Below are 13,292 nucleotides of genomic sequence, written 5' to 3' on the forward strand. Positions count from 1 at the left end.
CAACAAAGGTCAGACACCTCAAGGTGATATCCGATAATCTATTCTCTCCCAATCCTCATCTTCTAGTAGTCTCAGTAGTCAGAATTAGGACGCGGTCCAAGCCAGGAAATGCGTCATTAGGTTTATCATTATTAAAAATCTTTCTTTTAAATTATTAGAAGATGATGAATTTGAAGAATTATTTACAGATAGTTTTTACCCCGTATTTAAAAAAATTTCTCGTCAAACTTGTCAATGTGATATTTTAAAATATTATCAGGATGAACAAGGAAAAATAATTTCTTATTTTCTAAGTTTAAACTATAAATTTTCTTTAACTTCTGATATTTGGATATCTAAAGCACAAACTAATTATTTATATATCATAGCACACTGGATTGATAAAAATTGGCAAATATTTAAAAGAGTTATTTCTTTTATTACATTTGAAGAGTCACATACTGGTATTAATATTACAAATTTAATAATTAAAAAACTTACAAAATTAGAAATATCAGAAAGAATATTTTCTCTTTCACTAGATAATACAACTAATGATAATATAGCTATTGATTATATAAAAACATCTCTGCTATTGCCATGTAGTAGTGATCTTTTTCATATTAGATGTGTCTGTCATATTTTAAATTTAATTATTTAAAGTGTATTTGGTGAAATTAAACCCATGGTAGAAAATGTTAGATCAGTAGCTTATGCTTATAATGCTTCTGAACAAAGAATTAAAAGATGTAAATAATTCTGTAAATTTTTTTAAACCCAGACTAATTCCAAAATATATTGACCATAAGTGGAATTCCACCTATGCAATATTAAGTGTAACAATAGAATGTAAATAAATTATAAATAATTTTATTACTTTTTATACTTCTAGTTCTAGCTCTGGTAGCATGTATGGAATAACTGAAGATGAATAGATAGTTATAAGTAATTTAAAAGAGATGTTACAAGTTTTTTATGATGCTTTAATGTTATTATCTCGCTGTTATTATCCAACCATTACTTTAGCTTCTTTACAAGTTTTAAATATTTAATTTTTTTAATAAATATCATATGGATAATTATTTTAGAAATATAATTTTTCAAATGGAAAGTAAATTTAATAAATATTTATATCAATTCCTATTATTTTTGGTTTAGGGGTCCTTTATTGATCTGTGTTTGAAGTATATTGGTCTTCGAAGTTTGTTAATTTTTTTGTATATAATATGATTATAGACACTGATGATGGTCAAACCATTACAACTACTACTCATCATAATACTATTAAAAATTATTTTCAAAGATTATATGATGAGTACGCAACTAAATATGGTGTAGCTACACATCAGTCTACATCTTCTGCTTCTACGAGCTCAAGTTGGGGCAAAAGTGTAAGTTTTGATAGGTATACAATAGTAGCTGAGCTAACTGGTGGATCTAGACTTGGATCATCAGCGAAGGTTTCTTAAATTGATTAATATTTAACTGTATCTTTAGTTAAATATTAAAATAATAATTTAGATATTTTGCAATGATGGAAAGTATATGGAACATTTTCAACATTTTCCATCATGATTTGTGACTTACTAACCTTCCAGGGTAGCTTCAGAATCCGCCTTCAGCATAGTAGGACGTTTGATCGACGACTACATAACATCGTTAGATCCGTATACTGTATAGACGGTAATGTGCTTACAAGATTGGTGGAGGTACGAGAAGAGAACGCAAGACATCGATCAGATAGCTGATATTAAAGATAAATGTGAAGAGTTGGGACTAGCAGATAGATACAAAGAGTAAACAATATTCATCAAATTATAATCTTTATTTCTTAACTAAAAATTTGTAATAAATTGTTTTGAAAACAGTTACAAATGATAGTGATATAGATGAGTAGATGCCAACCTAGTTGGAATGTACTCATATATTATGATGTGACGAATTCCAAAATAAATTTGTAATTGTAAAAGCTTTACTGCTTATTAATAAAGAAGTTATTTTTATTATTTTAATTTTTAAAATTTTTTATATTTGTAATTTATGTAATTTCAAATGTTTAAAAAATAATAATATAATTTTTTTAATTAAATTTTTATTTTATTTTTAGTTATGTATTACTAAAAATTTAAAGAAATAAAAAAATAAAAAAAACTCAAGAAAAAACCGGGCCGGTCCGTTTAGACACCCCTAGATGTTGGCATCTTGCGTACTCCATGAGTATGCGTGAATTTCTCCTACCCTACTCATTAACTTACTAAGTACCTAACGTAATTATTTATGATGAATTGCTCATAATGACAATGAGATGGATAACAATATAATTTGTTGAATTAAATTAAGGGAAAATTGTGTCCAGGCCCCAAAAGTGGGAACTTCATGTGACAAGCCCCCTCGTATTTCGGCCCATGTGTATTAGCCCCAAAAAGTGAAGACTAATGTTTTAAGCCCCCTCCACGTCAGCGTTGTACAAAAGCAGGTTGTATTTTTTCAAAAAAGGCGATACTGCCCTTCTCCTTCTTCCCCAGACGAGGCGCCGTCCCTTAATAGTAGACACTCCTCTTTAATGCGATAAGATGGAAGAAATGGAGGGAAATTTCCCCCCTTTTTTTCCCATCATGAGCAATAACTATTTAGTTATCCATTACTTCTCCTCAGACCAAAATTCTCTCCTTTACTCGCGCCATTAATCTTACCTTCTCTTTCTCTTCAAAATGGCTGAGAAGGACATCATTTGCATTGTCTCTTCGGGGTACAAAGCGGTATTTTTGAAGATTAACTCCTCAACCACCATCCTGGATCTCAAATTTGATGTGGCAGAGAGGTTAGGTATTCCATATGAGTCATTAATTCTGTCATACGAAGATGAAACAGCTGGAAGCTTGAAATTTCCTATTGAGAACGAGGGGGACATGATGTCTATGGTGGAGCATTGTCACAATCTTGGACTGAAAGAGGTTCACATGAAAGCTGATGATTTGCAGAATATACACTACAATGAGCGAGTCCAACCTTGCAAAGAGCAAGTCCCACAAGACATGTAGGTTAACTGCGAAGTAAACGAACGCTAGTGCTAATCGTCTTCTTTTTGTCTATGTTGAATGTTAAACTGGATTTCAGATGCATTTCAACAATATGTTAGTTGTAATCGTTGACCTGTTAGTTCTAATCAACGTGTTGTTGCTGAACGGGTTTTTGTTAGTTCTAATGGCTATTTTGTTAGTTCTACACGATTGCATGCATCTTAGTTCTACACGATTGCATGCATGTTAGTTCTATTAATACATATAGGGGTTTCTGTTAGTTCTAGTAGCTATTTTGTTACTTCTACACGATTGTATGTTAGTTCTATCACCAGTTCCATATGGGGTAGAGCTACTCTAAAGCGTGTTAGACCCCTATCAACACTTTTATTTGTGTAGTTTATGATTAACTATTTTCCTGTTGTTAATATTTGTAGCGCTTCCAGAAGTCTAAACTCGAAAAGTATAGACTGTGGCCCGCCGGAGTTGTCGTCCACAACTGTTGCAGATAAGAATCCCAATGACATTCCTTCAAGAGATAATGTTATGATGATTGATGACATGATTAGCAGATCTGAGAGGATTCCTGCTTGGTGGCACACTGCGTTAACTGGGGAGGGGCAACGTTTTGAAAGTGCGAAGGAGTTAAGATTGGCCTTGCTATACTACTCCATGGCCAAAAAATTCGAATATGAGTTTGTGAAGAATGAACCAAAGCGTATTCGAGTTTTTTGCCGGTTTAAGGTAGCCAAAAATTGCCCATGGATGTTATTTGCCTCTCCGCCGAAAAATGATAATAGACTTGAAATAAAAAGGTTCGTGGACATTCACAACTGTGGACAACATGCCAATAATGCAGGTCAATCTAGAGCCTCTCGTCATTTCATTGCTACCCAATTACAACCCACGTTGAAGGTACGTCCGGATATACGACCTATTGACGTTCAGAAGGAGTTTCTAAGTTCATATGGGATTAGGGTTGAATATAGTAAGATTTGGTGGGGTAAAGAAAGAGCTCAAGAGCGATTATATGGTGATGCTTATGAGTCCTACGATCAATTGAGATGGTAAATCAGAAGATCATATATACACAAGTTGCTGTTGTTTTCATTTATATGACGCTATAAGTCTCATAACTTTATAATGTTGAAACTAACGCTTAATCTTCAATTATCTAGGTATGTAGACGAGGTTAAGAAGACAAATCCGGGAAGCTACATTCATGTTGAACAAGACGAGGGTAGGTTTACAAGGATATTCATCTGCTATGCGGCCTGCATAAATGGTTTTTTACAAGGTTGCAGACCACTTATATTTTTGGATGGAACCTTTCTGAAAGATCGATTCAAAGGTATACTATTAAGCGCCGTGGCATATGATGGCAATCAGGGGATATTTCCATTGGCCTATTGTATCTGCGATCAAGAAAATAATGTTAACTGGAAGTGGTTCCTACAAGGTTAGTTCCAACATTATAATGTTAATTCTATCTCCTTCGTAGTTAACTTTAAGGGCTGTTAACCAATACTCTTTGTAGGTCTGTGGTCCATTCTCTATGAAAGGGCAGATCCATACAACCCTCCACATAAGCTAGTGATAATTTCAGATGCGGATAAAGGGATCAGAGAAGCAGTTAGAGAATTTTTTCCCGATTCTATACACTCTCGCTGTGTGCTGCATCTGGTCGAGAACTTCAGAACAAAGTTGAAGGATTTGGGATTCAAGTCAAAGGATTCTCAGATCTTGGGTAATCTACTGCAATCTGCCTGTTACAAATATACTAGAGCAGAATGGAATGATTATATGGACGACATCAGACTAATTGACGAGCGTGCATACAATATTGTGATGAACTATGCTCCAGAAAACTGGGCCAATGCGTTTTTTCCTGGAGTTAGGCAAGTAATATTTCATTTGATTACCTTACATATAACTAATAGAAGTAGATAGAACTAACACTGTCTATGTTTAGATATGGTCACGTTACATCAAATGTTGCAGAGTCATTCAACAAATGGATTCATGAGGCAAGGCTTCTACGGATACTCCAACTGATAGAGCATATTCGTAAACAGATCATGGTGAGCATGAATGAGCGACGAGTCATGGCTGAAAGTTGGAATCAAGTTCTTTGTCCCAAAACTGAACTTGCCCTCAAGGAGAACATGGATAATGGACGCCCGTTGGAGGTTCGTCAGTCCCACACAGGCTTATTTGAAGTACAATCCCATAGATCTTGTCAAGTGGATCTAGACAATAAAACATGCACTTGCCGTGGGTGGGATGTAACCCGTGTCCCTTGCAAACATGCATGCGCAAGCATTATGTTCATGAAAAGGGATGTCTACCAATTCTGTGACTGGTTTATGACGGCTGACGCCTTTAAAAGGAGCTACGAGCCTATCATCTATCCTATACCTGACTACGAGAAACGCAGCGTGCCAAGGGATGAGATACAGATCCTACCTCCAATTACAACAAAAAGGAAAGGGAGAAATAAGACCAGGCGAATCAACAACAGAACTGTTTACACCCGGCCAGTTAAATATTCTCGGTGTCATCTGGAAGGGCTTAATCGTAAAACCTGTAATGAAACCATCGTTGATTAAGTGTGATTGAAATGAAACTAGCGATGACTAAGTGTGTTTTGAAATAAAACATGTAATGAAAATAGATCTGTATTGTCTGATTTGCTAGCACACTTCTAAAAATAGATTTAACATGGTTCCTATTAGAACTAACAAAACAGACAATAGAACTAACAAAATAGACATTGTACCTAATAGAACTAACAAAATAGACAATAGACCTAACAAAACAGTCTAATAGACCTAACAAAACAGACAATTGAACTAACAAAACAGTCTATTAGAACTAACAAAACAGACAATAGAACTAACAAAACAGACAATAGACCTAACAAAACAGTCAATTAGAACTAACACAACAGACAGACCTAACAAAACAGTCTATTAGAACTAACAAAACAGACAAAAGACCTAACAAAACAGTCACTTAGAACTAACACAACAGACAATAGAACTAACAAAACAGACAATAGACCTAACAAAACAGTCTATTAGAACTAACAAAACAAACAATAGACCTAACAAAACAGTCTATTAGAACTAACAAAACAAACAATAGACCTAACAAAACAGTCTATTAGAACTAACAAAACAGACAAAAGACCTAACAAAACAGTCTATTAGAACTAACAAAACAGACAAAAGACCTAACAACTAACAAAACAGTCAATTAGAACTAACAAAACAGTCAATTAGAACTAACACAACAGACAATAGACCAAACAAAACAGTCTATTAGAACTAACAAAACAGACGACCTAACAAAACAGTCTATTAGAACTAACAAAACAGACAATAGAACTAACAAAACAGTCAATTTAGAACTAACAAAACAGTCACTTAGAACTAACACAACAGACAATAGAACTAACAAAACAAACAATAGAACTAACAAAACAGACAATAGACCTAACAAAACAGTCACTTAGAACTAACAAAACAGACAATAGGCCTAACAAAACAGTCTATTAGAACTAACAAAACAGACAATAGACCTAACAAAACAGTCTATTAGAACTAACAAAACAGACAAAAGACCTAACAAAACAGTCTATTAGAACTAACAAAACAGACAATAGAACTAACAAAACAGACAATAGACCTAACAAAACAGTCAATTAGAACTATCAAAACAGACAATAGAACTAACAAAACAGACAATAGAACTAACAAAACAGACAATAGACCTAACAAAACAGTCAATTAGAACTATCAAAACAGACAATAGAACTAACAAAACAGACTATTAGAACTAACAAAATAGACAATAGACCTAACAAAACAGTCTATTAGAACTAACAAAACAGACAATAGAACTAACAAAACATACAATAAACCTAACCACAACAGACAATAGAACTAACAAAACAGACAATTGAGTCTATTAGAACTAACACAACAGACAATAAAAAAAAAAAAACCAGACAATAGAACTAACAAAACAGACAATAGACCTAACAAAACAGTCAATTAGAACTAACACAACAGACAAAACAGACATTGTTACATAATAGAACTAACAAAACAGACAATAGACCTAACAAAACAGACAATAGAACTAACAAAACAGTCAATTAGAACTAACACAACAGACAATAGAACTAACAAAACAGACAATAGACCTAACAAAACAGTCTATTAGAACTAACAAAACAGACAATAGACCTAACAAAACAGTCTATTAGAACTAACAAAACAGACAATAGACCTAACAAAACAGTCAATTAGAACTAACACAACAGACAATAGACCTAACAAAACAGTCTATTAGAACTAACAAAACAGACAAAAGACCTAACAAAACAGTCTATTAGAACTAACAAAACACTAACAAAACAGACAAAAGACCTAACAAAACAGTCTATTAGAACTAACAAAACAGACAATAGACCTAACAAAACAGTCTATTAGAACTAACAAAACAGACAATAGACCTAACAAAATAAAACAGTCTATTAGAACTAACAAAACAGACAATAGACCTAACAAAACAGACAATAGACCTTAACACAACAGACAATAGAACTAACACAACAGACAATAGAACTAACACAACAGACAATAGACCTAACAAAACAGTCTATTAGAACTAACAAAACAGACAATAGACCTAACAAAACAGTCTATTAGAACTAACAAAACAGACAATAGAACTAACAAAACAGACAATAGACCTAACAAAATAGTCAATTAGAACTAACACAACAGACAATAGAACTAACAAAACAGTCAATTAGCCTAACAAAAACAGACAATAGAACTAACAAAACAGACAATAGACCTAACAAAATAGTCAATTAGAACTAACACAACAGACAATAGAACTAACAAAACAGTCAATTAGAACTAACACAACAGACAATAGAACTAACAAAACAGACAAATAAAAAAAAACAAACCAGACAATAGAACTAACAAAACAGACAATAGACCTAACAAAACAGTCAATTAGAACTAACACAACAGACAAAACAGACATTGTTACATAATAGAACTAACATGATAGGGAATAGAACTAACATGGTACTGAATAGAACTAACATGATAAGGTATAGAACTAACATGTTATACCGTAGAACTAACATATTACTCATTTAGAACTAACATGATAGGGAATAGAACTAACATGGTACTGAATAGAACTAACATGATAAGGTATAGAACTAACTAACATGTACTTACAAGAAAGAACACCGATACGAGACCATATCCTTTGCCAAGCGCATCCACGCTAATCGTGTCCAGCACTGACTCAACCATCTGTAATATTAGAAATACATTAAAGATCTAATTAAGCCATACATTTTCAACTTTGCCTTGAAGTATAATCTAACCTTGTCGTCAAGCCGGCCACCTCGGAGCAAAGTCAACAAATCTGCTCTGCTGATGCTGCTATTCGACGTTTCAATAACCTTATATCTCCTGAAACCCAGAACTAACTGCAATTAGAACTAATACTTAACAAATAAGAATAAAAATAGTCAACTGAATCATACATGTGTATCTTCTGAGAGCAGAATTTGGATAAGAAATCATTTTCAAGTTTGTTGAGTCTGGATGCTGCTAGAGGTGATATAGTAAAATTATGTACGAAAGCACCCGTGCTATCGATAATGCGGATGTTAAACAAAGACGAGTCTGTAATATCTGTATTCAGCTCTGCCAATAGAGCTACCTCTTCACGAGTCATCGGCTTCAAACTCATCACATCCCAGTTGCCGATTTGATTATCCGGAAAAAATTGAATAATCGTGTCAACTTTTTGCCCCTTTTCAGGACTTTCAAAAACATCTATAGTCGTCATTTGCTTTTTCTTTCTTTTTCCTTCAGTATATGGGGTCCTCCGCCATTTAGATCTCTTGCTTGCCCTTCGTGGCTTTGGGCTACCCATTGCTTTCTCTTCGACATTACCAGTTAGCACTTCTACAATTCTGTCAACGTCGTGCGTACTATTCACAAGATGTAAATCCTCACTTGCTTCCTTTGAAGCAACATGACTCTCATCCGTTAATGTGCTATCTACAATAACCTGTGCATGTTCAACATGATCGTCGTCCCTATTCTCATGTTCCTCTTTCATATGTACATGTTCCTCAGCCTCACTATCTTCTTTCGCATCAACCTTACTATCTACATTTAAATCAACCAGCAAATCACCCAACTTATCAGAAGCCTCTTCCCCCTTATCTACAATATCCTCCTTCTTATCTGCAAAATCAGTAGGTTCTTCTGCAAAAACTTTGATATCTACATCAACCTCGTCTGCAATATGCTCCTCTTCATTACGCTCTTCTACAATATCCTCCTCCTCTCTTTGAACAACGTCAACATGATGCTTAACATCCTCTTCTACATTCTTATGTACATTAAGCTGCGTGTTTGGGTCTTCACTATATACACTGCTCGGTTTAGACCTCTGTTCCTCTTGATTTACCCGCCGCTTCTTCCTTTTTCCATTTGCAATCTTATCATGTCTTCTCAAATCTTCAATTATCCTGTTCAGCCTGTTGATCTCAATCATAAATTCTTTGGTCTGCTTTGTGTCATCCAGCAATCTTTTGAGAAATTTAGCAGAATTTCTCCACAATGTAAGTTGCTGATCTATGGGAAGACATTTGATCTCCTCCTCATTGTCAAAAACGTCCATATGCTTTGCCATGGTCTGATATTAATAAGAGATTATAATTAGGATATTGTTTTTAGTTATTGTAAAATGAGTAAGACTTAACATAAGGGGATACGTACGTAGCCTACAGAGAAGTTCCCAGGCGTTTTCTCCTGGCTAGCCTTCCTCCTCTTTGTCTCGCGCTTATGATGCGCAACTTTTCTCCTCTGTGCAGCGGGGAACGCCTGCTCAACTAGAGGAGGAGACACTTCCTCAATTTGCCTGTGGACAAATGCTATTGACGCTGCCTTAGCCTTCTCCGTAATAGTCACCACCTTCATAGATGGGACTTTCATGCTATCCGGTGCCCAATTTGTCATTGGGGGTTTGGAGCTATCTACGAGACCATATTTTTTAATGCCAGTCATCTCGTAGTACCATAGCTGTAGCAAATATATTCCGCATTTAAGTTAATAATAGAACAGTTTTAGAACTAACATACTAACATGGTATATACTAGAATAGCAAGGCATAATTTAGAACTCACACAACTGAAATATGCTCAAGAACTAACATGCTACACATTAGACCTAGCATGACACTGTACAGAACTAACACTAATCAGAACAGCAAATAGATCTAACATGGTACCTATCAGAACTAACTCTCTTTAGAACTAACAAAACAGTCAATAGAACTAACAAAACAGATAGTAGAACTAACAAAACAGTCACTTAGAACTAACATGTTGTACATTAGAACTAACATTAGAACTAACACGTAAACAAATAGAACTAACATGCTACACATTAGAGCTAGCATGACACTGTACAGAAATAACTCTCATCAGAACAGCATATAGATCTAACTTGGTACCTATCAGAACTAACTCTCATTAGAACTAACAAAACAGTCAATAGAACTAACAAAACAGATAGTAGAACTAACAAAACAGTCACTTAGAACTAACATGCTGCACATTAGAACTAACATTAGAACTAACACGTAAACAAATAGAACTAACATGCTACACATTAGAGCTAGCATGACACTGTACAGAAATAACTCTCATCAGAACAGCAAATAGATCTAACATGGTACCTATCAGAACTAACTCTCATTAGAACTAACAAAACAGTCAATAGAACTAACAAAACAGTCATTAGAACTAACAAAACAGTCATTAGAACTAACAAAACAGTCAATAGAACTAACAAAACAGTCAATAGAACTAACATGGTACTCATTCAGAACTAACTCTTATTAGAACTAACAAAACAGTCAATAGAACTAACAAAACAGTCATTAGAACTAACAAAACAGTTAATTAGTCAATAGAACTAACAAAACAGTCAATAGAACTAACAAAACAGTCAATAGAACTAACAAAACAGTCATTAGAACTAACAAAACAGTTAATCAGTCAATAGAACTAACAAAACAGTCAATAGAACTAACAAAACAGTCAATAGAACTAACATGTTGTAGAATAACATGTTGTACAACATAAATAACGTGTTGTATAGTAGAACTAACATAAAATAAGATAGAAATAACATAACCTAATTTACAACAAGCTAGGAATAAGACAGAACTAGAATGAAATAATATAGGTAAAATTATGAAACTTACACATAGTAGTGTCATGCAACCTGGGACATATGCCTTCTTTCGCTCCTTCTTTCCCTCCAGCGCAACACCAATGCCCCTGATAATTTCATCATAAAAGAACCGGGCCCATGCAACAGACTTGACCCTCTCAATGCTATCCAGATATCTGAGTACGGGTCTAGGGATACCTTCCCCTGCTCTGGGGCTCCATATCATAGAGCATTGGTACAGGATTTGTAGCAAAACAAATTCCTGGATATCCCCCGTTTCTGTTGATTCCACTAACCGTTCCAGATGCCCTTCGAGGTGTTTGCGCTGGGAGGTTTCTGGTTTTTTCGACCTCTTGCCTTCTTCAGAAATGTAAAGATTTGCAAAGTATTTCATCCATATTCTGCTGTTTGAGTCCCGATTGTTACTTACAACTTCACCATTCATAGGAAAATGAGTGTGGTTGTGGACCCATTGCAGATCAAATTTTACCTTTCTAACAGCCCCGCTATTTGAATCCGGTATGGAAAATGTGCTCTTGTCTCCGTCATAATAGCGCAGCAGCAATTCCAGAGTGGGCAGATCGGGAGCAGGAGCACCGAATACAATATAGTGCTCAAACACAGAACCGCGGTAGGCATCCCTATGATACTGATTGATCTTCGGGGCTATTTTCTTCATGAACTTCCAATAGGCCCCAAGATTGGCGGTCAGCCTTCGTGACTCGGCCGCACCTGTAGGTGCAACATTTTCCCTGTAAAAACAATTCGAATTTGTAGGATCAATAGAACTAACGGACTAATATTAGAACTAACAAAATCTACATTTACATCTCCGTCCTAGAACTAACATTGAAGTCAATGTACTAACATTGGAATCATCTAGAACTAACATTTGAATCAACCTAGAACTAACATTTGAATCAACCTAGAACTAACATTGGAATCAATCCAGCACTTACATCATGTGTACTCATCTACAACTGGTATTTTTGAGATGAACTGAATTTACGCAAAATTAGGTCGATTTCCCAGATTCTCGATAACATAGAACATACTGTTTTTCGGGGGAGGGTTGGATGGTACGCTCGGCCGTCGAGGGTCGTCTTTTGCTGTCTCGACGTGCTATCGCCTCCTTTTGCATCTCCATTAGGGTTTGCGTCGCCTCCTCCGCGCTTTCAAGCCCAGACGATACGTCTTGGCCTTTCGAGGCGCGTCGGTGGTCGACCTCGAAATCGGAAAATGATCCTTCCCTGGACGACATGATTCAGGCGAAAACCCTAAAACTGTTGAACGGCGGTGAGAAATTGGACACAATCTCGAGTTTCTGAGACAACGAAGAGGTGGAAGAGAGAGAGAGAGAGAGAGAGAGAGAGAGAGAGAGAGAGAGAGTACTTGAATAAGGATGGGGCGCGTTAACCGAGTTCAGTCCCATCAGAAGGGCAAGAGCGTAACTTCCGCCTTTGTTTTTCTGAAAAAGAGTAGTTAGGGGTCCCATAACAAATACTGTGCGTATTTGGGGCTAATACACATGGGCCGAAATACGAGGGGGCTTGTCACATGAAGTTCCCACTTTTGGGGTCTGGACACAATTTTTCCTTAAATTAAAATGGTTAAAATGAAAAAGTGATTCTCTAAGTATATCAGACTCTAGAATGTTTATGAAATTGAAGGGGAAAAAATCGATGGACTAACTATAAACCAACATGTGTTTAATAAAAGAAACTATTAATCAACATGAGTAAAACAAATGAGTACAGCATAAATTAGAATGTTATAAATGTTATTGCAGATACACCCTTTCTCCCTCTTTATGATTCCCATGCAAAGGATTCATCATGAAATCTTTTTTCATGATTTTCACCAACTAATTGTTTCTGCTCGTGCCCAGCACGTTCCGTGACTGCGCGCTGTGAAAGAAGTCATGCTCTCGCAAGGGAGAATATATCGCTTCGAGCGCACGTGCTCCACCACCGGTCTAGCCAGTTGTTTTCACCGGCCC

General features: G+C 35.6%; 1 protein-coding gene across 1 annotated transcript; it reads left to right on the plus strand.

Moving 5' to 3' along the window:
- On the plus strand, positions 2,691-5,054 carry LOC109845719. Its single transcript, XM_020414991.1, has 5 exons — positions 2,691-3,016; positions 3,437-4,066; positions 4,178-4,458; positions 4,537-4,901; positions 5,001-5,054. The coding sequence occupies exons 1-5, from the start codon at positions 2,691-2,693 to the stop codon at positions 5,052-5,054; spliced, it is 1,656 nt and encodes a 551-aa protein (XP_020270580.1).

Source organism: Asparagus officinalis, chromosome 6 (assembly GCF_001876935.1).
Source record: "Asparagus officinalis chromosome 6, Aspof.V1, whole genome shotgun sequence".
NCBI lineage: Eukaryota > Viridiplantae > Streptophyta > Magnoliopsida > Asparagales > Asparagaceae > Asparagus > Asparagus officinalis.